This window comes from Populus trichocarpa, chromosome 7 (genome assembly GCF_000002775.5).
Source record: "Populus trichocarpa isolate Nisqually-1 chromosome 7, P.trichocarpa_v4.1, whole genome shotgun sequence".
Taxonomy (NCBI): Eukaryota; Viridiplantae; Streptophyta; class Magnoliopsida; order Malpighiales; family Salicaceae; genus Populus; species Populus trichocarpa.
Window position 1 is genome coordinate 11,902,431 of NC_037291.2, and position 24,885 is coordinate 11,927,315.

The 24,885-nt window shown below is 32.7% G+C and overlaps 2 protein-coding genes and 1 pseudogene across 2 annotated transcripts; 2 read left to right on the forward strand and 1 right to left on the reverse strand.

The window, feature by feature from the left end:
• Nucleotides 1-416: 416 nt before the first annotated feature.
• LOC7490209 (ubiquitin carboxyl-terminal hydrolase 4) lies at nt 417-4,964 on the reverse strand. The gene is made up of 6 exons (XM_002309940.4): nt 4,593-4,964; nt 3,903-4,019; nt 3,018-3,116; nt 2,713-2,901; nt 2,312-2,493; nt 417-1,190 (listed from the first exon to the last, which is right to left on the reverse strand). Exons 1-6 carry the CDS (start codon nt 4,707-4,709, stop codon nt 782-784), a joined length of 1,113 nt encoding a protein of 370 aa, XP_002309976.1. The 5' UTR covers nt 4,710-4,964; the 3' UTR covers nt 417-781.
• Nucleotides 4,965-14,419: 9,455 nt separating this feature from the next.
• LOC7490208 (50S ribosomal protein L29, chloroplastic) lies at nt 14,420-18,048 on the forward strand. The gene is made up of 2 exons (XM_002310525.4): nt 14,420-14,784; nt 17,636-18,048. The coding sequence occupies exons 1-2, from the start codon at nt 14,476-14,478 to the stop codon at nt 17,807-17,809; spliced, it is 483 nt and encodes a 160-aa protein (XP_002310561.2). The 5' UTR covers nt 14,420-14,475; the 3' UTR covers nt 17,810-18,048.
• Nucleotides 18,049-18,137: 89 nt separating this feature from the next.
• Nucleotides 18,138-21,230, forward strand: LOC18100940 (tubulin-folding cofactor C-like; annotated as a pseudogene).
• The last annotated feature ends 3,655 nt before the right edge of the window (nt 21,231-24,885 follow it).

The window sequence follows — 24,885 nt, forward strand, 5'->3', positions numbered from 1 at the left end:
AAAATACAATGACAGCTCTTAAGTATCAATTTTTTACACTGCAAAAAAAATTAACCCGACCCAGCAAAAACCGAGGCCACCAATCTAATCCACTCCCAAAGAATGATTGGTAAAAATTTATCGGAAGGCGGCGCTGTAGAAGTTGTATCTCTACCTTCCAAAAGATTCATCGAGTTAAGACTCACCAGCCCTGACTCGAAGAATTTAGCAACTACTATTTCCAATTACATCCAAGTCAATAATACATGCACAAGAAGGATTTGATGGAAAGAGCCTAAATTTGAGCCTGGATTGATAGCAAATACAAAACGACCATGAAGGTTAAAGGCTTGTAGGGAATCATCCTATGGCATGCATAATGATTAATGGCCAATAAGATCTACAAAGACGTTAGAACAAATTCACTAATACGAGGATTGCTCCAACCAATTTCCAACTGGATTGTATTTCTGCTTTTGGAACATTCTCAACCATGAACAATACAAGCTGTTTCTGTGAAATTTTCAAACCATATACACTGCTCTTTTATCCTCTTATTCTGGAAAAACACAAGGATGGTGAGCTTCCACCATCCACTGTACATGGAAGTAACCCAAGTATACATTTGTCACAATCATCATCATCATCATCATCATCATCTCAAATGTGGACATTTGAGAGCTCTTCCCATTGTTTGAAGGACAAAAGGGAAAAGAAAAAACAATAATAACAGATTAAACAAAAGATAAGTCCAGTCCAAATGATTTAAATACCTACTTGTAAAACCAAATGCCCCCTCCTCTCAACTCTTGTTGTTACTAGCACCAATGCTCTCGTAAAATAAGATATACCCGTGATCCGTATTACTTGAATATTCCTGCGCTGACCCAAAAAATGTCTGCACAGCAGACTCGTCAATCATCTCAACATTTTCATCATCGAAAAATAACCAGTGGTTGTGGCTCTTCACAAGGCTCACATAGTGCCCGTGATTAGGTCCACTTCCCACATGGACAACAACGGCAAATAGAGAGTATTCTATATCTGCATCTTCCACAGTATTGCTCAGCTTCAGCTCAAGTGGGAAGACAACTCGGTAAGACAATTTCTTGTACCGACCAAGCTGCTCAATGTATTTAAACCTCTTCAAATGGATGACCAAGATATGAGGAGGCTTCTTTATCTTCATCCTCTTTTGTGCTTCTTGCAAACTGCACAGGAAAAAAAAAAGATTTAATGCACAATTACTAGACTAGAAATGCTCAATCACTTGACTCCAAAACAACAGAGCTAGAGCCATCATCCAAATCAACAGTAGAAAGTTCAAACACCTCATTAGAAGTTCAAGAAGAATCTGAAGAATTCTGTACTGCCAGCTAAAACGAATAATATGTAAAGTAAAAAACATAATAAGATTGTCCTGTTCTAGTGGAAAGACACCAAAACTTCAGTTGGAAAAGCTATCATGATTTGTTTTGTCAAATTACATTTTCCACAGCACAGCACAGAAAGAATAGCATTTAACCTTTTATTAACATAAGCCATCTTACACTCAACTATCCAGCAATCAAAATCCATTACCCTTCTGTAAACAATTATAAAATTAAAAAAAATGTAAAAAGCTCTCCCATCCTGTACCCCCACACAAGCCTAGTGACAGCAAAACCAGCAGACTTAGGAAACCCCTCTCTGATATTGGAGTTCATAAAGTTTATCATCTCTTCATCAAAATCCTTCACTTGTACGCTTGAGCTTCATGCCAGAAAATTTTAACTTTATTATTCCTATGCATATATATAAGGTCAATTCAATTCAAGGAGTATATGGTTCATCTGCCTTCTTTGCATAGAACTTGATATGTAACTTCACTTTCTTTATACATATGAAATATGTAAATAGTAGTTTAGAAACCATTCAGGAAAGCAAACAAAGCCGCCAGATTCAATCTACTTTACATTTCCACATCTTGTTTTACTTATGAGAGGGGAAAACAAAGCCTTTAAGCTAAAAACAACAAGAATAAATCATTCATCAACATCCCTTGCATGAAAATAAAATATAATTATATCTTCATTCAAGAGATTTTTGAATGCTTTAATGTTCACTGTAATCTCTCAGCCAGGTTCTGAGCAGTCAATAATTGTCCAGGTGAGTGAAATCTCATCCTGTACAATAATTCCATAAGAAACTGTGACTAAATTGTACCATACACACAACTCATAAACAAATACTAGAACACAAAGCTCATTTCAAGTTTTCAACAAATATAAAGGTGGTTATCCAGAACGGATACAAGTCAATGACAAATGATAATTAAGCAAAATGTGCCTACCTGCAGCACTTGTCACAGAAAAACTTATCCTCTGCATTCAAAGTCTCTGTGGAACTAAAATTCTTCAAGCAGCTTGTTATGGAACTGTTTTGTTCAATATCAAGGCTCAAGTCAAAAAACGTTTCATCTCTTGCTGTCACAGTCTCACATTGCAAGCACCTTGTCTCATTGGTAAGTATTCCCTGAGTATACATACATGTAAGAGAGGATGAGAACTCTATCCCTGAAGGAGGGAAGAGTGAAGTAAAGAGAAAAGGCAAAGGCAAATTCCATCTCCATAAAACAATGCACGTGGAGGAACTAAAAATACAAATTCATATTAAGTTCAATGAACTGCATTTAAAATCCACAACGTGCAAAATGATGAATTTAGAATGCAAAGATTGGCTAGGCAAAGTCACCTGAAAATTTTTGTGCACCCAGGTAACCAAAGGCTCCTTTGAAACACCATTTGCCTGAGCATGCTTTGGTCCATTTGCAGTTTTTTCAGGTGGGGAAGAGGTTTCAGTTTCACTTTTAACAGCTTGGGCTTCTTTCTCCAGGATGTCAACCAGTTCATTAAGCAAAAAATTCAAAAACTCATGTGCATCCTGCATGAAAAACAGAGAGACAGTGTTCAATCCTCGGCATTGTTTTACTATATATCATATTACATTTTGTATCCGATCAATCCCCAGACTTGTAATCAGATATAATGAACACATACCTGGTGCATATAGCTTCGGAAAAGTTCATTTTGTTTTTTCAACCTCTGTACGAAACGCTTTGGAGCAATGACACCTGTTTTCTTCTTCTGTGAACTTATCTATGCAAAAGAAATATCAACAGTTAGCTCCAGCACCATGGGAGCTACTAAATAAGTAACAAATATATGTTCTGTGTACAGGAAACTCCCTTTTCCCCTCCTTTCTCATTAGTTTAGTGAAATGCGCACAGTAAACAAGCATGCAGAAAGTATACAAGTGCCACGAAATTTCTTGTTTATCAGGATGCTATCAAAGCTATTGACAGCAAACCAAGTAAAAAAATATTGACAAACACTTAGGTCTGGCTTGTTCTGTGTCTTGACTCTTCAAGGAGAAGAAATGAAAATAATGATGAAGGAAACTAGTTCAAACACAAGAAGAAAATAGATTCAGAACCCAATGAGTCAAGTTCTAACTATGTTCCTAATGTAAAACAGCAAAACCAGTGAAGTTGTCTGATTTAATATAAGCAGGAAATAGACCTTCAGAAAAGCATGCCAAACAAAGAATCTTCAGCCTTCAATTACATGTATTGCATGAGCAGAGGAAACATTGATTAGAAGATGCAGATATCATGAATCCCAATATAGCATACCGAATCAGATTTTTTTCCCTTAAGGGCAAACCAAGTAAAGAGCATTAGAGAAAGATTTACAGCTAAATGGGCTTCAATTATCCCTCTCTTTTTGACATGAAAATTCAACATAAAAGTGATGGTCAAGAGGAGAACAAGCACCAAAATGAAACAGAAAAAAGAAAAACATAAACTGACATATAGAAAAGGAGAAAACAAAGTATTAACATAAATAGGATTCAAACACAATCCATGGAGTTATTATTATTACCTGAGTAAATAAGTCTGCCAAGCAAGTCAAGAGATTCTCTTCAGCATCCCCAATATTTTTACTATTAGCATAATATTCTAACAACTGTTCTCGAAATGGTGCACAAAAGTAAAGTGCCTGCATCACAGAAAAAAAAAACACTGCTTTCAAAACTGTACATCCTGTTTCACTATCAGTATAAACCAAATACAATGACATAAAATCACATCCAATCAAAAAGACCTGCATGAATTATGAGCCGTACATCCTGTTTCGCTATCAGTATAAACCAAATACAATGACTTAAAATCACATTCAATCAAAAAGACCTGCATGAATTATGAGAAAATGTAGCCATGATTCTCAAAAGAAACTGACTAACAAAGTATTAATTAAAATAAAAAAGTTAAAAGTTTTCAACACAACGTGAGAACCGTGGCTGAATTTCCAACACAAAAATTCTGCATCTAAATTTTCAATTCCAAGCCTTAAAAAGAACCTAATTTAATTGTAATATTTAAGGCTAAAACATAAATGCTCCGCGTCTAACCTAATTAAATCACTGAATTACAAATCAAATAATCAAATTCAAATACAGGGAAAAAAAAGTCAAATAATCAAAACACAAGACAAGAGAAACTAATTAAAATAAAATAAGGTAGAAAACGATTAAATCGAGAGATAATTGAAATTGAAGAGAGAAGAAGAGACCTGCAAGACGCTATTACAGTAACAAGTGTTGCCGAAATTCTCGAGGCCGAAGTATCGTTCGCCCTCAGGAAACTGGTCGCCTAAAGCTTTCTCGAGTTTAGAACCTGCTGCACCCATTACTGCATCGATTGAGTCAACTCAGATCCCGATTCAACTCACTAATTCCACCATCCTAATCAACGAGCAAGTTTCTCTGCCTCTGTGATTTTGATTGTTAGTTAGGGTTTGTTTGGGAAATAAGAATTTTGTTTTATGATTTTGTTGGTAGTGGAAGGAAAGGAAAGGAACGGAACGAGGGTTTGTGTTTGTCTGGTATGGTATGGTTTTGTGAGAGAGAGAGAGAGAAGAAAACAAGAGAAAAATATAATATTTATTATAAAAAAAAAATCCCTTAAAATGAGATAGAAATGAAAAATATTAGAGATGAGCGTGAGATGGTAAAAGTTCAAGTTAATTATAAATCAGTCCTTCTAGTTTAACAAAATTAATATATTAGTTAAAAAACTATATATTCAATCCTCTTTTTTAAATTCATTTATAACTTGCCTTTAGTTTCATTTTTTTAATTTAATTTATTTTTTGTTTTTTTAAATAAATAGAAAATGAAAAGGAGCAATAGATAAGATAGAAAAATTTGTTTGAGAAAGAAGAAACTCTTAAAAACAAACTACTACATTAAAAAATTAAACACAAACAATTCAATTATCTTATATTGAAGTGATTAATTAATTGTTTTAACAAAATATAGGGATCAAGCTATAAATAATTAAAATGTAAAAATCATCCAAATAAATAAGCAAAATAATTATTTTAACGAACTATAAGTACCAAGTTATAAATAATTAAAAATTATCCAAATATATAAACAAGTAGCTTCTAAACTATCAGTTTTCTCAATTGAGAAGCATATAATTGAAAACATTAAAAGCTTAGGAATCTAATTGAGAACTAGTTGATAGTTGGGGGTTACTATGGGTTTGCCCATAGAGAAATATTAGTACCAGCGGCGAATAACCTTTTGCTGTTAGCACTCCAGGTCACGTGTCCCTAACTGCCAGACTGGACAGGCTCAAAGGACGACAAACAAAAAGTACGAGCCCGACCCGTTTTGTTTTCATGAACCATGATAACCAGCTTTTTTGCCTTTCAAGGTGTTCGGTATGGTGTTTCAGTCGAGTTTTTAAAGATTTTGAAATGTTTTTTTTTTTGTTTTTTTTATCATTTTGGTATTCTAATATAAAAATAAAATTTTAAAATAAAAAATATTATTTTAATATATTTTTAAGTAAAAACCACTTTAAATAATAACTATTATTGTCTTATGGTCTCCTATTTTATTACCAATATTATCTTCTTTTTTTTTTAGAAAAACAAATTCATCCTTAGTACGTGTGCATAAAAATCTCACTGAAACAAATGATAAAATAAGATGAGGAATTACTGAAAGAGTAAAAAACTATATATAAAAACTATAGATAAAGAAAGAAAAGTTTCAATTTGATTGCACTTTTTTGGTTTTTATTAAGTTATTTTGAAGATAATAATAAAATAAAACCTAAAAGATGTTATTGATTCACTGAAAGTTATATTATGATTGTAACAATGTTTTTATATTCCTGCTACAATATAATACTTTTTTATATATAATTGTTAGTTATTATTAAATTAACTTAGATAAATTGATTTTTTTATATTTTTTTAATATAAAAAATCTTAAAAGCAAATAATAGTAAACTAGTATTTGGGGTTTTTTTTTGTTTTTTTAAAGCACAGTAAAATAACAAAATTACTCTTAAAATAAAAATAATTAAACTAGCATGCAATAGTGTTTTTATATTTTCAAGCTGATTATTTTATTATAATCAAGTTGAAAGATAGGCTATTTGGTATTTTAATATATATATATATATATATATATATATATACATATATATATATATATATATATAAAAGAATAACAATTATGCATGCAATGCCCTAGCTATTTATCGAGTAAAAAATGCCCAAGCCATTTGGACGGTGTGTGAGGTGTCTTTTGAAGAGGTGTTAGAATTGTCTCGACATGCCTCTCTATCCTTGGACAGTACATGTGGGCAACGACCCCTGATTTTATATCTTTGATCTTTTTTTTTTTTTTTTTTTTTATCCTCTTTGATTTTCACGTCCGCCTCTCTGATTTTTCAAAGCAATCATTCAATTTGTTTTCCTTCAACTTTGATCAATGTTTTTTTATTACAACTTATTTTATTTGAAATAATTTATAAAATTAAAATTATTTTTCAAATTCATCCTCCTTTAATTTTTTTTCATCTAATATATTTGGTTCTCATTTTTTATTGCTATTTTTTTAATCTTTTTCTTTTTTAATTTTATCCCTCATTATTTTATTTCATTTAATTTTTGTATTGGGTTTGGTCATCATATTTTTATTGTTATGTGTTTTGTTTTTTAATTTTAGATGATTAAGAATTTTGCTTCACAGTTTTTTTCAAGTTTGTCTTCTATGAGGTGGCCGGTCTCATGACCCGAGTCATGGGTTTCGAATATTAGCCTGATTTGATTTCGGTCTTTTTTATTTATTTTTCAATTTTATCCTTCTACATTAGGTTATTGAACCTTTAACTTCTTGATTTTTATCGCTTTTCTTTCTATGGGGTTATCCCGATTTTATATCCCAAGTCGTAGGTTAGTTAAGTTAACCCGGGTTGACTCGAGTTTTTCTTTTATATTTTTAAATCAATTTTTTTTATTTATGCCTTTCATTATTTAGTTTGCTTGAGAGTTGATTTTCACTGTTTTATTTAATTTTTTTTGTACAGGTTTATCCCAACCTCCCAATCGAGACGCGAATTTAGCATGCTCACCTAGTCAAGCTTTTTAGTCTTTTTTTTCAATTTATCATTAAACATTTAATTTGCTGATAATTGAGCTTAAGATTTTTTTTCATTTTTTTTTTTGTAAAATTATCCTATTCTCATTTAATTTATGATTTGTTATCAAATAAAATTGATAAGACCTTTTAAGAGTATTTAGAGGGTATATTTTTATAATATTGGTAAGTATTTTTTTTTTTTATTAGTCATTTTTTTTTTTAATCATTGACTATTTTTTTTAATTATAATATTAAATTATCTGAGTTTCCTGAATTCTAATTTTCTCTTGTTTCTATTAAAATATTACCATCTTCCTAACATTTTTTTTTTTAAGTTACGGAAAGAACTAACATGAGGACAATATTTATGGAAGTGATCAATGCTTTAAGAATAATAAAACTCATGGTTTTCATACACTCGAATATGCATATATCGGTTACCAACTACTAGCAAGGCTTGCGATGGACGAAGGAAGACATTATCAAAGAAAACCTTTTTTATATTTATATAACTTTAGTAAGTAATTTAATTTTATGAAGCATTCCTTGTGCATGCGCACACAAGTTAAGAACTCGAGAAGGAAGTGATTCATTACGAAATTGGCACATAGCATACAATTCATCATTAGTAGCTGGCTAGTATGATAATTTATTGCATGAGGTGAATTTTCGTCTACTTTTTTTCTTTTTGGTAACCCGGGGTGTTCAGGCCAGCTTACACGCACCACAACTAATTCCTGGACCCACTAAACACTCTGCAAGCCCAGTAGACAGGTAAAACACCGCGGGAGTGACAGACGTGCACGCTGAGGCTCGAACCCAGGTGACAGAGGCAAGAAAACCTTGCCTCTGCCGCTGGGCCACAAGCCTCGGTGCGAATTTTCGTCTACTTCATCTATAAGGTTGGTGTGATTAAATATTTATTAGGTATTTTACCTACTATGTATTTTTTTCATAAATATATCTTTTTAATTGCCATGAAATATTCTAATTATTTTTTAATTTCATTTACAATTTATATTTTAATTCTTTTTAAAAGTATGATGGTGGTCCCTTTAAAAAAAAAACTTATCAATTCAATTGTTTTTTTTTTAATTTTAAAATCGGTACTTGAAAAAATAAGACTCGTCAGTTAAGTTATTTATAAAAATTTTGATATTTATTTTTAAAAAAAAAACACTTGTTTTTCATGAAAGTTTTGCCACTAGTACCTTAGAGAAAAAAAAAAAAAAAACTTATCAAAGAAGACCATCTACAAAAGATTTGATATCAACCCTTTAAAAAAAGAGACTTGTCGAAGACTATCCATTCATGTTCTTTTCTTCATGTTACTTCTGAGAAACAAAACAATTGAAATAATCTATATATATATATATATATATATATATATATATATATATATATATATATATATGCATTCGAAACAAGTAACGAATCCTCTTAGGAAGCAAGTAATCTTGTGCTCTCTTTAATGCCTTTTCTTTTTTTTTTTTCTTTATATTACAACATATTCTAAATGGTGTGGGGGAATTACTGTTCCCCCCACACACAAAACACTGTGGATTACAACAGTAATCCACAGTGCTTTCCTTTTTTTTTTGCTAACTTTTCCCTTTTTTCTTTTTATTTTTGTTTTTTTTTGTTTTTTTTCAAAAAAAAATTTTTTTTCAAAAATTTTTTTTTTTCAACTTTCCTATTTTTTTTCATTTATTTTTTATTTTGTTTTTTCCAAAATTATTTTTTTTATTTTACTTTTTAAATATTGACCTGGTTAAAATTTTTGCTTTGTAATTTTTTTCTTTAAAATACTGTGGATTGCTGCGATGTTTTTCCACATAATTTTTCTATTTTATTTCTTTATTTTTCAAAATTATATTTGTCGATTTTTTTTAATATGGAGCTGATTGAGAATTTAGTTTTGTAATTTTTTTTTCTTTTAAACATCGTTGATTGCTACAGTATTTCTCCGCATGGTGTTTTTTTATAATTTTCTCCAAAATTATCTTTTTTTTTATTTTATTTTTTAATATTGAGCTGATTAAAAATTACAGTTATAATATGTGAGGAAAACACTGTAACTTTCCTCAAAAATTACTGTTGATTGCTACAGTGTTTTTTCCCACATGGTTTTTTTTCTGTTTTTGTTATGTTTTTCCCTAAAATTATCTTTGTCAATTTTATTTTTTTAATATTAAGCTGGTTAAGAATTACAATTACAAGTAAATACAAGTTTTTCCTCACAAAACACTATGGATTGATACAGTTTTTCCTCGCATGGTTTTTTTTCCAGTTTCTTTTGTGTTTTCTTTTTTTGTAATATTTTTTTCCAAAATTATCTTCGTCGATTTGATTTTTTTTAATATTGAGTTGGTTAAAATTTAACTTTGTAATAAAGCTTAATCATGTGGGGAAAGCATTGTAGCTTTACTCATAGAATATTGTGGATTGCTACAGTGTCTCTCCGCATAGTTTTTTTTGTTATAATTTTTTTCAAATTATCTTTTTCAATTTTATTTTTTTAATATTGAGTTGTTTGTGAATTACAATTACAAGTCATTACAAATAAGGCTAAATCATGTGGGGAAACACTGTAGCTTCCATCACAAAACACTGTGAATTGCTACAGTGTTTCCAACATGATTTTTTTTCCTTTTTTTGGTGTTTGTTTTGTTTTTTTTTTTCTGAAATTGTCTCTGTTGTTTTTTTTTAAATATCAAGCTGATTAAGAATTTAGCTTTGTAATTTTTTTTTCTTTAAAACACTGTGAATTGTTGCAGTGTTTTCCCATGTGATTTTTTAATGATTTTTTCCAAAATTATCTTTGTCGATTTTTTTTTGAATATTGAGTTAGTTAAGAATTATAATTACAATAAAGCTAAATCATATGAGGAAAGCGTTGTAGTTTTTCTCACAAAACACTGTGGATTGCTACAATATTTCTCTAAATGGTTTTTTATTTTATTTTATTGGAAAAAGTGCTATAGTTTTCCTCACAAAACATTGTCAATTGCTGCAACGTTTTTTCTCATGGGTTTTTTTCCTTCCAAAATTATCTTTGTTGGTTTTTTTTTAATATTAAGTTGGTAGAGAATTTAGCTTTGTAATTTTTTTTGCTTTTTATTAACTGAAAAACTAAATCATATGGCGAAAGCACTGTATTTTTCCTCACAAAACACTGTAGATTGCTACAAATCATTTTGTTCAGTCTTTAAGTTTTTGATCACCAACACAACTTTTTTTTCCGTCATGAAATATTTGCTCCATCATACCTTTAATTTCTATTACTTATCTAGCGTTGGTTCACAATTATAACACTATCAAGTACATTTGTTTTATAAGTCCGCGGCAGTGCGCGGGCATGTCATCTCGTATATATATATATATATATATAAAACAACCTAAAGCGTAAAAACTATACATTACAAAACAAAACACGTTTCCCTTGACTCAAATATTTATGAATTATAACATCCTAAGATTGCTTATTAACTATTTTTCAGATATGAAAATGTAGAAATAACTCTGCAAACCTAAAATCATGCTAATTGGGAAATGAAATTGTCACCTGATATTATGGTCACTATAAAACCCTAACCGGTTATCATATTCAGGACGATTACTTTAAGGGAATATATTATCAACCCTAAAACGTTTTACATGATATAAGTTGCATTAATGATTTTGTCTTAAATTGCTAAGGTATATTGTGCTCAAATTACTAATAGTTTATCTATCGGGTGTGTGTAGGTTTACTACAATAAGTTAAACCATAATTGATATTTCTAACCAAATCATTCTAAAATGGTTATTCCATTTTTGTAGTTTTGAATTGCTTGGTAAATTAACAATTTTAAATTGGTCATTCCATATCACAACTCAGGTTATGTCTATAAATATATCAGGGAGCCTATAAGAGCGTTTGGAAACGCGGATCAACCTATGTTTTCAAAAATTCAATTTTGTTTTTTTTTGGCTAAAAAATAAATTTTTTAATGTTTTTTTGATCATTTTGATGTGCTAATTTCAAAAATAATTTTTAAAATATGAAAAAAAAAATCATTTTGATGCATTTCTAAGCAAAAAACACTTTGAACCGCAACCACAATTCCAAACAAACTCATATATATTGAGTTCATGAAATCCAGCCCAAATTCTAAAAAACAAATCTATGAAATGAGTCTCGATGAGGTTCACCTAACTTATGGTATCTCAATACTTCTAACTCTAACATTAGTTAATATTACATTCAAAAATTTTTATTTAAAAATTTGATAAATGTATTACTTCTTTTAACATTTGAGGTAACAACTCACTATCAGTCTATTTACTTCAAATATTAAAAGTAAATAGCAAAATATTTTTTTATTGGGTTTTGAGAAAGCCCATGTTGGGACTTTTAAATTTTAGGTATGTCGACCTCTTAGGTCATTTAATTTCGATCAAATTTTAGTGGACTTAATAAATTTGTTATTAGATTCAACGTGACAAAAATTTTTTTTTATAAGAGTATGCTAATATAAAAACTTTTTTTTATTAGATGCTAGCACATGTAATGAATATTTTTTTGAGACTGCTATAAATTATAAAACACCTGAATAAATAAGAAACTTCTTTTCATGTATATATAAAGAATACATGTTTAAATAACTTGAGAAAAACCTTTACAAACTATATTATTTCTCTAAACCCTTGCATAATGTAAACCAGATAGCGGAAAAATAAGTCCATCGATATATTCTAAAGAGTTAGAAAAGAATTATTGCAAATGTTACTATAACTATTAACTCATCAACAGAATTACCGATGATATTATGTCGGTGATATGTAATTTTACTGGTAGAATTACATACGGTTCTTCTGTCGGTGATGTGCTAAATTGTACCGAAGAAATTACTGACATAATGAAGCGGGTAATATTTTTTTAGCATCATATTCCTTCTATAAAGTCATCTGTAAATTTATGAACAACGGACTCACCGATAGATAAAAAATTACCGATGAATGTTTTTTCAATAAATATTTTTCGTTTATAATCCCATCAGTAAATTAATCATAAACAGAATATTAGTGTAAATATCAATATAGATTTTTATTGGTAAAACTGTTAAATCTAGTGGTGGTGATGGAGGGGATTAGTGACATGTGATTTTCATTAGCTGGGAAATCAATTAAGAGCTGAGATTGGGGCGATCGAAACATAGGCTAAAGTCCAGCCTTTCATGCACGTTTTAGAAACCCATATTGCTGCAAATGTTAATGTTAGTCTTAAAAGACAAAACAAGCTACTGCATGGTGTACAAATAGCAGAAAGTATTCAAAAACTTGCTTATGATTCTCCTAAAGAAAAGCCATTAACTAAAACAACTCCCTAATGACTAGGAGCACAACATAAAATCCCCAAAAGAAGAACACAGATGGTTGTTTCTTAGCAAAAAGCTAAGCAACAGATTCTCTTCTGGATAATAGCCGACCTGTTGATTCTTTGCAGTAGACTGAAGCAACCTCTTTTGTTCTTAACACTATATGTGTGTTTGTTTTTATCGGCAATGCAAGAGGAAACAATCTGGATATTTGTAAAACAAATAAAATATTAGATTGTAATTAAAAAGAAAATTAAAACATCAAGGACCAAATTTAATAAAAAAAAACACACCTCATTTTCATTTTGACATGGAAAACTTCACTTTGGCCCATAAAACTTTAGTTTATGTATCATTTGATCCCTATTATTATTATTATAAAAATCTATATTTCAATTCCAAATTTCATTTATTTTATGTTTTAGACCCTAAAATGTTAAGAAATGAGAGAAAAAGTCACAAGAAAACATTGAGCAGAAAGTAATATAGATTTATAAAATTGTTTGGTTTTACTTTTTTTTTAAATAGTAGCTAATCTTCTTAATTGTTTTCTTTTAATTTTATAATACTTCAAAAATATTATTATAACTCTTTTGCCTTATGTTTTATATAAATAAAATGCATTTTCATGATAAATTTATAAAAACAAAAAATTATTCATTTTTAGTAACCAAAACTAACCTCTAAAATAAAATAAAGAAAAAATGTATCAAATAAAAAAAACAGTGGAATAAAATATTTACATGTGTATTTATCTTTTATTTTTAATAGGAAGATTAGTTTTTTCTTTAATATTCAAGTAGTGTTAGTAATTTTTTTATTTATCAATTCATATATATTTTTAATTTATTTTATTATGTATAAATTAACATCCTTTTGTTTTTCAACTAAAAAAATTCATTATATCCGAAACACATTTATAGCACAAACATATATTTTATAAAAGGACGGACATTGGAGAATATATATATATATATATATTATCTAACACATTCCTTCAAATAAAAGTTTTTTGAGCTTGAAACTTACATATACTCGCATCACCTTATGTTTAATTTTTATCAAATAAATAGAGCTGGTGAGATTCGAATTCATGATCTCTTAGTCATCAAGACTCTGATATCATATCAAAGAACTATCTCAACCCAATAGTTTAAGCTGTTAGGTGAGGTCCCAATATATGATTTATATTATTCTCTAACAGTTTATAACTTATTTTATTAGATATAAAGCATTATATTTCTATTTCTTATTTAAAAAAATTATAATATCCAAAAATATATTCATAATTTTAAAATATTAAAATTAATTTAAAATCTTACAAGATCATAGCTTCTTATAAGAGCAGTATAAAATAATACAGCAAACACTCGACTAGAAACACGGTGTAGTTGGGGATTCATTTAAGTGTTTAACACGTGAAATTTAGATGAAAAGTAATTTGATATACACCCATGGAGGGATTTGATTGAAATTGTTCGAACTTCTTGGAATCTAATTAGAAAAGAAAAATAATTTTAGTACTAAACTGAGAATATTTGTATAATTGAGTGACTAACTTGCCAAAGAAAACGCCTTATCTACTATACCCTGGAAGTTGAAGCCCTCGAGCAAGGACAGAGTCTCACAAGCGAACCCAAAGAGCAGAGCAATGCTGAGCCTTCCCACACTTACTTTCCCCCCAAAGCCCTTATCTATAATCCCAAAATCAAGCTTCTCCGGTATCCAAATCCGCCAAAAATGTCCCGTTTCAGTTCTCCTACCCTCCATCAAAATGACACGGTCTTCTGTAGTAATGATGGCTAAGAAAGAAGAAGAACTGAAGGAAATAAGGGCCAAGACAACTGAGGAAATTAATGAAGAGGTTGTTGATCTTAAAGGTGAACTCTTGATGCTTCGTCTTCAGAAATCTACACGTAATGAGTTCAAGTCTAGTGAGTTTCGCCGTATGCGCAAAAGGGTATCTCGCTTTCTCCCTTATCCATTGTTTTATATCTTTCTTCTTGCTTGCTAGTTCAAATTATGAAATACTCGCTTCTGGTTTTGCCTTTAAATTTCCATGGAACGCTTGAAATTTTGTTTCTTTTGATTACTATGTTGGTTTCTTAGTTGCTTGTTTTTGAGGCCGGAGTGAATTGGAAATAATGATGGCAACAAGTGTGCTTAGGGGGGGCGAAATGGGATTTCTGAGTTGTTTTGGATATTTCAGCTTCTGCTGTGTGGGGGGAGTAGGCTCCCTGGCCGCATTGCATCGTGATTAGCTAGGACTGAAGTGTTTTTGGATGCTCGTTGCAATTTAATTACTAGTAGGAGATTGATATGAGAGGCTCTTGACTTTTGATGTGAAGCCCTGTGATTTCGTTGTACAACTTGAGTTTTAAGCCCTAAACAATGGTTGAGTAATCAATGAGATCATATAATGGAATCAGATAACTTCATTTCTACTTTCTGGTGTTTATGGCTCCCTCCCCATTTGTGAAAGAGGAATTTTGATACACCTTACTGTGGAGCCATGAAAGTGTGGAATGGGTTCCGTTTATTTATTTTTGTGTAGACCTTCCTTGCATGTTTTTCTATATTTTAATAGATGACAAAGCTCAGAAGTTCTGGTAAACAAGTAAAATATGAGGCTCCTGCTTTTCTTTTATACAACTCCCAACTTCTCTTTGTTTAATATGTTTTTTCCATTGCTCTTTAGTTCAAATTTGTTTGGTCAATTAATTGGAAAGGGTGTCTTGGGTATCTGAATCGCTAATGGCAACAAGAATACTTAAGCAGAAGGGAATGCAATTTTTTTGGGACATTTTAGGTTTTTCTTTGTAGAAGGACTAGAATACATCACTGTATTGCGTGGTTGTAATTTGTAAGTGTTATGTCTGAAATAGTTTCTGCGGGAACTGATGTTTTGGATACTTCTTACAATTTAACAAACACAAAATTTTCTGAAAAAGGGAAGTAAGGGATTTATAATAGAGGTGGAAGCTTGGTTTTTGAGGTGCATACCTCTATGCTTCAATCTTTATTCTGTAGAAATGTCAATGGATGGCTTGAGTGTGACTTCTATGGTGGATTTTGGCTGTCTAGTTATCATGTCAACGGTAACCAGCAGAATAATTTTAGTTGGAGCAATCATCGAAGCATATTTCCAATTTGGATATCATCAACTTTATTTTACTCGCTGATGTTCTTGGCCCAGCATTATGAATGAGAGGAATTCCATTAACAATGTGGAATTTGTGCCTTTTGTTTTTCATAACACCTTCCCACCATTTCCTTCTATATTTGATAAATAAATAAACATAAAGTTTTGGTAGATGCATGAAACATGAGCACTTGTTGTTTTTCTCGCACGCTTTTCTTTTTTCTGTTGGATAACCAGACATACTTTCTTTAAACCATTTGCTGCTTGTATGTATGACCTAATATCATGGCTTTCTAAGTCCTCGTCAGTAATTTATCTTGCCATGGAATTCTTATGTAAATGATTAAGTTGGAAAGTGTGGTTTCATTTCGTTCCATTATCTTCCATTTTTTGTTTTAAGTCTTTGGGGTTGCTGTATTTCTGGATTTGGTAGTATATTGTTACCTTGGTTGCAACCTCGAAACATGCTAATGTAAATGTTGTTATTCTTGCCCTGTCTGCCATCTAGTAATCAGGGATCTTCTTTGAAACAATGAGAATAGTAATATTCGAATGCATTATCAAGGTAAGGAGTCAAATTTTTCTGCAGGTCACCTTAAACTACCTGTGTATTTTACACGTACTCTTTAAAAGGGAGAATGGTTCTAGAGGTTGACAGTCTGGCACTTGGATGGAAATCCAAATGGTCACTAGCATAAGTCCATGCAATATGTGTCAGACTGAAAGGCAGAAACTTACCGTACTATTTATTTCATGTCCATGGCATGAAGTTGAATACAATGAGGCTCCTGGATGTATTATGGGACTGGGGCATACAGTTTAAGAAATAGTTTAAGGCCATGACATGCTACAGTACAGTATGGAGTGACAATGACTCTCTGCAATTCGTGTAGCTATTCTTCTACCGAGTGTCATTGGTTGCATGCCTACTGAAATATAAATGACCCATATGGTATATCCCTGACTAGTGCAGAAAGGTGAAATGGGTCTATCTGTCAGCAAATGTCTGGGATAAGGCTGCGAGAACTTAATTATGCTCCAAGGAATAACTGGGCGGGGGAGTAAGAGGACTGGCCAAAGGCAAAATGATGCTTCTAAGTGTGTATTTCAACTCAATGGTTTTTGATGGGTAGTCTTGTGTATGTACTATTTAACATAAAGTTGGAGCTGTACATTTAATGGTCATGACACCATGGCAATCAATAAATCCCATCTAAATCATTTGCTTGCTGACATATATTCGGCAGCCTAATTTGCTGGAGATATAATTGCATCCTTTTGAAATTGCTTAGAGATTTTTTGTTCTTCCTGTGGCTGGAGATATGTTATGTGCTATGTGCCTTATTAAGTACTAGTTTGTGCAGTCAAGCAGCAAGCCAGATGGGGATATGACTAGATGCCACCTTTACTTGTAACTAAGATGTGGTGAAATGGCTGCTGTGTTCAAGTATTTTGTAGGTTCCCATTTTCCACATTTTCACTTTCATGCGTTTTCTGTGTGCTCATCACATATTTTATTAAAATACTGAAGTTCATTTATCATTCTGAACCTTTTTCTGCGAGAATGATGTGCCTTTTCACAGTGAAGTTCGCAGCCGATGCTTCAAGGCTAAAAGTAGTACCCTCCCTCGTAATTCAGTATTGACTGAGTGTGTTTTATTGATTGCAGATTGCTCGCATGCTTACTGTTAAGCGGGAAAGAGAGATTGTGGAGGGGGTTGGGAAGAGGCTGTCAAGAAAGTTGGACAGGCAATGGAAGAGAAGCATTGTTGTTAGACCACCTCCATCCTTGAAGAAATTGCAAGAGGAAGAGGCAGCTGCAGAAGCTGAAAAATCTGCTTGAGCCAATTGTATTGTATTATTCCTCAATGAATTTGATGTAATTTCATGACATAGGAGGAGCAGCAGCATCCTCCTTCACTGATTGCGTAATTTTTCCTCCCGGTCCCTCTATTCTTCCCTTTGCCTTATACTTGGCCTTTTCTTCTTTAGCAAAGTACTGATTAGTCTAATTGCTTGCTTGAATGTCACTATTGAGCAACAGGAAAAGAAAATTCCTCATAATATTGTTTTATTCCTAAACGCTGCAGTTTCATATTCCTTCATTTCTTTTTTTCATACCTCCCGCTCAGTGTCATTCCCTTATCCACCTCCAACCACCACGAACAACCATGGAAGAAGAATCGCCGCCGCCATCAGATCTCTCAAGTCCGAATCCAACCAGTCCCATGGACCATGCACTCCAAAAAAAGCACCAAGCAATGCTAGACCGCCTGTCCAACCGCCACCAATCCCGACAAAAAACTGCCTCCACCGCCTCCTTCCTCTCCACATTCACCGATTCCAAAAGCTCAATCGAATCCCAACTCACCCAACACAACAGATCCTGCTCGCTTAAAATCTCATATAGCCAACATCTCTTCCCTCGAAAAACTCGTCGCTGAAAGCTCCTACTTTCTCCCTTGTGAAATCCGCTCCTCTTAAATCCATCGAAAACTTAAAGCAATCTCTCGGTAAATTGAATTCCCAACTTGTCCCTAAGAAGAAATTCTCCTTCAAAAACAAATCCACAAGTAAACCAAATCCAATTCCATCAAATTCCTCTTTCACTAAACCAAGAAAATCAAACTCTAACAAAAAATCTCAAGAATTTTAAAGAGTTTGGAGAATTTTCGCTGTCGGATATGAATTCATGTGAAGTGAAATTGATTGGCTGCGTTAACGCAATGTTTGTTAACAGATTGAGGAATTGTAGGGTTTACACGGGACCTGTGATTGGTTCAATTTTGATAGAGGAAGTAGAGAACTGCTTGTTTGTGTTAGCATCGCATCAGATTATGCGAAAAGTTGTGATTTTTATTTGAGAGTGAGGAGTGGGCCGATAATTGAGGATTGTGGAGCTGTGAGATTCGCGCCGTTTTTTTTGAGATATGAGGGGATTGAGGAGGATTTGAGGGAAGCTGGGTTGGAAGAGGAGGATTTGAATTGGGAAAATGTCGATGATTTTAAGTGGTTGAGAGCGGTTAAACCACCGAGTTGGTCGGTTTTGGAGGACAGTGAAAGGATTGGAAGAGTGGAGGTTGAGGATCCTGAAAGAGCATAAGCGGAGTGGAGAATACGGGGGTTTAGAGTGCGAAACTTCAAATAGTTTGTTATGCGAGTTTGGGTTCAGGTAATGTGATTTTTTGGGTTTCTGTCGTCTTATTTTGTGGGTTGATTGTGTTTTAGATGCTAAATGTTGTTGAGTTTTGAATGAAAAGTGGGAAATGATGCTGTGCTGCTGTTTGGTTATTCTTGTTCCTCTGCTTTTGGATTCTCTTATTTTTTTTTTTTTTTGATTTCATGTGTTTTAGTTGCTCTTGTTATTGGGATGGAGGCTCTGTTCAGTCCAATTCACAGTTGATACTCTTAAAGAGAACTGCCTAATAGATGCTCATTTTTTAGCTGCTTAGACAGTATATACTATATAGATTAGTGGGCAAAGACCTGAATAAATTTGGAGCGGAAACTGTTCCTCATCCTCAATAATAGTGAGTTTTATGAGAAGTTCCTGTAAAAAGGAGGCTTGTCGTGAATGCTTTGTAAAGAAGTTTGTAGGCATCCAAGCATCCTTGTAAATTTAAAATTTGCAACACTTCTTCTAAGATTGCTTTAGTTTGAAACTAGAGGGAAACCTCTGATAACAGATGGACGACTTGTTATACAAAGAAGTGCAATACTGCCATGTCAGGAGCGGCAGCAAAAAAATTAGAGTTATTGTTTGGAATCTTTACCCATTAGAAATATCTTGGTGCGCCACATCTGAAGTCTATCAGAATCAAACTTCACTTCAAAGGGGTGAAATTAAAAATGCTTTTTGTAATATAATGGAACTATTTTCTTAATCCATATCGACTATTATGAAATTTGATGTTAGTCCTGTTTATGTCGTTAATCCATCATGTTATTTTGTTAAATTGATCACTCCTTAACATTGTGCTAGGTACTAATTTTCTGGGAGGTTTATAGAGTTCCGATGTATTTTATTTTGGGTTCTTCCAAAGTGAACACTGTATCTCTTCTAGTAACTCTTTTTGGCAATCCCAAAACCTACTTAGGGAGCTTTGTATTAACTTCATCTTGAGAGATTTGAAAAATAAAATGGAAAACAGATTCGAGTATGATTATGTGATTTGTAAGAGGAGGACTAGATGTTAATGGACTTTTGATAAAGAGAATTTGTGGTTGATTTGCCTGGCGCTGGGCCTTCAATGGCTTCCATCAATCTAGTGGCTTAATAAATTGCCATACTTTTTAACTGTTCAATAGTCCCGCAGCTCTTGCTGCATTGCTGAAAATTTTCTGCCAGTTAAATGAAAGAGCTTGGCTTTATGCTGCCAGGTTTATCTCCCTTCTGCCTGCAGTGATTGTTCCCAGTTCTGCTTTTCAAGGTCTCTATTGCTATGTGGGGGATCTGTTTGATGGTACCCTGTACTTCCATATTGCTGTTTCTTATATGCTTTCTATTCTAGTTACTTCTGTATGCTACAAGAGGTTGTCTTCTGATACAGCTGCAATTCTAAATATGAATTTATCAGCTGGTTTTTTTGGTTAGTTCTGCTCTTATGCCAACAATTGTTTAAACAATTGCGGGCATCTGGTTCAACCATTGAAGATTATTGCCCTTTCATATGTTTTCTGGATTGTGGTCAAGTTTGCTGTTGTCATGGAAAGTTTCAAGGATCAGGTTGTTATCTGGATGCTTAAATCCATGAAATGTCTGCTGAAAGTGAGTTGCTGTCATGACCTACTGGCTATGCTCTTAGATTTCTGATTGGATGCTGATGTTTTGCTGGGCGAGTACCTAGTCTGACGAGTTATCATGGCATATAAGCCTAGTACAGCATTATTGAAGCTAAAAAGTGCAGTTTGTGAGCTAGTTCTCAATTGCCGTTGAATTGGATGTGTTCTGGGGATTATTGCTGTTCTTTGATTGATGCTACATCTTTTGCCGGCACCTTCTCTGCAATAATGCTTCTAAGTTCATTCCAGAGATTGCTTGTAGTCCAATGATGATTTAAGTGTTGCTATGTTCTGCAGATGTGATTTTATTGCATATATGATGCTGTTGGGTGGGTCAACTTACACTTTTATTGTTCTATCTTGTTAACAAGACCATGACATGGGATTTTCAGAGATGGTTTATGTATGTAATGAACCTTTTAGTTTTGTGCTTTTGTTAATGAAATCCCTCTTTGCAGTCAAAGAAAAAAATTATAGACCAATCATCTCTTTTTTTGTAGGCATATTGATTTACACGTATGAATCACTCTATGTTAGATTTACTTCAAAGAAATTATGGCTGTTCACGAGCTCATCTATCTCTACTGCTTATTTTTCCAATTTACAGTTCTGGTGGCTGTTTACTGTGCTTAAGATTCAGAAGCAAGCTGAATAATCTTATCTGTATTTTACATGGACTATTTGGAGCACCTTTTACAACTGCACCTGTTTTGACTTTATGCTCTGACTTCATTGTTGGCATTTGGCTTTGTAGATGGGATCTTGCCAGTTTTACCATAATTATTCCAATCAGAAAATTTGTGTTACGTAAAGACAAGTGCTTTCCAGAGTTTAATTAATAGGAAAACATGAATTTGTTTGCTAGACCCACTCAAAGATTCTTTGGAATGCTTGAATTAGGTGTCTGTTGTGAGTTTGGTATGGGTTTTGCCAATGTTCTGTGATTTCCCTTCTGGCTTTGTCAAAGTGTGGGTTGGCAGCAGTAACCTGCTCGGCAATTCCCACAGGAAAAATTCTTCTACTTTCTCCTATACAGCATCTATCGAAGTCATACCAGGGAAACCTGTATAGATTTTTCAACTTTCGAGCTGTTTAATAGTTGTTCCCTTGGACTCTGGTTACGTTAAGGGCAATTCCCACCTGACGTTTAGCATGGTTCACATGACTGTGGTAGGTATTTCTTTAACTGTCAAATCCTTGCAACATATTGCTTTCACATTAAGGATTCTTATGTGGGCCATAACAAGCAACTGCTATAATGAATTTAAGTCACAAAGTAGAGGTGTCATACATTGTATATATTCTATTCCCTTGTTACCAACTCCTGTTAAGTGATGTTTAGTTGTGGGCATGGCATTTTCTTTTTCGAGCTTTGACTTGATTCTCTCATCAGGTCCAATCATGTTTTATGATCATGGGTAGATCTTGATGATCTAATTCGTTCAGTCCTCAACTACAACCATGTGACCTAACTCTGCATGCATCATTATTTAAAGTTTTAAACCTGGTACTTGATTCTCGTATTCTCTATCCAGTAACTTAAGATATCCATCAGCAAGCCTGGATAATTCGATCTCTCTCCCTTTTTGCTCTCTCTCTCTCTCTCGGTTTTGGTTTATTTTCAGGTTTTAAAGTTCGTTTCCAATGTCCTCTGATCATTTGTCTTGATATGCGTCCTCCGCATGCTGAGTGGTGCAGTCCTGAGTGCTATGCGGAACAAGTATTCACAAGTTGATATGATTCTCAAGGTAGGTATGTTTTTATTTGCTAGTAATACCTGATTGGATTTTTTTTGGCTGCTGATGAATTTTTTTATGGACTGCATGTAATTGCATTTGGGTCTTTGTTTCAGTTTCTTGGAAACCTTCTTTCATGGTTTATGTAGTTTCCATCCCTCTTGCGTATTTCTTTAGGAGTGCAACATGCTCTTAGAAACACATTGATTGGTTCTTGCTTTAGATGCACAATACATACATTTGTCATTTGATTGTTGGTAGCTCAAAGGATGCTCTGGTCGTGCTGTTTTCGCATGCTGTGAAGACTTTATTGCCATTAATCTTGTTCTAAATGCTGCCCTCCTCAGCAAAGATAGAATTGAGTGCATGATTAGCGGATCCCGTTTAGGTTTTTGGTGTAGAATCTTGTGCCTTGCAAATTGCAACCCATGAAGGTGGAGTAGAGTAGCTGGACACCACAACGTAGAGTAGCTGCTTTCCATTCCTAAAACCCCATCCCATCTCTCTTGAAATTTGAATCTAACAGAAGTCTCTGCTCTTAACTCTTAACTGGAGGGGTGAGATGTCTCCTTGGGGACTTTTTGGATCCTAATTTGAACAGTTATGTATCGAATTTCCCTGCTTAATTATTAGATGCTACCTTACAATAACTTTTAGGGAGGCGTATCTACTTAAAGAGGTGGCCTTGGATGAGTCCAATTAAGCACGTCGGCCTATCAGGTCTTTTTAGTTTGAGAGAGTCAAAAGAGTTAGGTGCAGGTTGGTTCCATCTCACTTCATGTGGTTCGTAGGAATAGGGTCGATTAGACATATTAATTATTAATAATTAATAACAAAAACTGTAGCTGAAATAACCGTTCATCTCCTCACAAATCAATCACTTGGATTAGAATAAGCAATTTAAAAAAATATTCAATTGAATCCTTCAACTATCATTTGCATAATTGAGCCTTTTTTAGCTCAATTTAGTACCTAATTGCATATTTTTTTTATTAAAAAATATTGGATTAAAAGTCAGAGGATCAAAATGAAAATGACGGGTAAAATAGGTGGCGATTTTGAATTTCATACAAAAACTTTATTTTAATCCCTATCTTTTTTTATTTATAAGTGATCGGTCATGTCAGTTATAAAAAATTCAATTTTGGTACCAAATTTCACTTCCCTCATTTTCAATTCTTTTTGTGAGAGGAGAGAAAGAGGACACTAAATTCCGGTGTAGAGAGAAAAAATGAATGTTGACGATAATTCTGACTACCAAAAAGGTTGAAATCGGTGTCAATGGGTTCCATTTCATGAGGGTATTTTTACCTAGGTGTTTTGTTTCCTTCTCCTTTCCCGAGGAAGCATATTTGACCACGAGAATGTTTTTGAATTCAAGTTGATTTTAATTTTTTTATCTATTTTTTTGGGGTTTTGGAGACCATGAATAGGTTTCTGAAGGTGCTTAAAGTGTTTTCTAGGTGTTTTCGGTTAAACAGGTTGAAAATAGATTTTTAAGCCAAAAAACTAAAACCTTATTTTCTGGCGACATGATCACCGAATTTTGCAGAAAACAACGACGTTTCATCTACTATCTTAAAAAGAAATATCATCTGCCCCCTTTAAGAAATTAAAAAAGATAAAAGTTAGCCCAAGCATTTGGGCTATAAGGCCCACACGCTTGGGATTTTTTTAATGCTCAGCCCCATGCGCTTGGGCCTCTTTTGGATTTTTTTCTATTATATATTTGGTTAAAAAGATTGATAAAAAAAAATCATTGGATCCAATTGAGTCAATAGGCCGGGTCACAGGGTTAACGAATTAATTTCCAGCATTCAGGCTATTATTTGATTTTCTTTTTTTATTAATGCTTTTTCCACCCTTCAATTTAAAAAACAAAAATACAATTTCATCGTTTGTCATCGATAATCTGTTTTTTTTTTTATTTAACACAAACCTAAAAGAATATGATTTCACCATTTGTTATCAATTATGTACTTATTCTATCATGACACTATATGCCTATCACGATTTTTTTACTTAAAAAAAAAACATTCATACAAAAAATTATCATGCGTTTTATTGTTGATAATTAAATGAAAAATAATCTTTGGGATAAAAAAAATTTATTGAATTCGATGACATGTATGACTTGCATCACGAGTTTCTTGGTTGACTCGAGTTCGCTTAGGTTTTTTTTTAAGTAAATGCTATTTTTACCGATTTTATCCTTTAACATTATTTTAATTCGGGATTGAGTTTTTCAAAAAAAATTCAAGATTATCCTCGTGAAACTTGCATCGCGAGTTTCTTGGTTGACTCGAGTTCGCTTAGGTTTTTTTTTGAAGTAAATGCTATTTTTACCAATTTTATCCTTTAACATTGTTTTTATTCAGGATTGAGTTTTCCAAAAAGATTT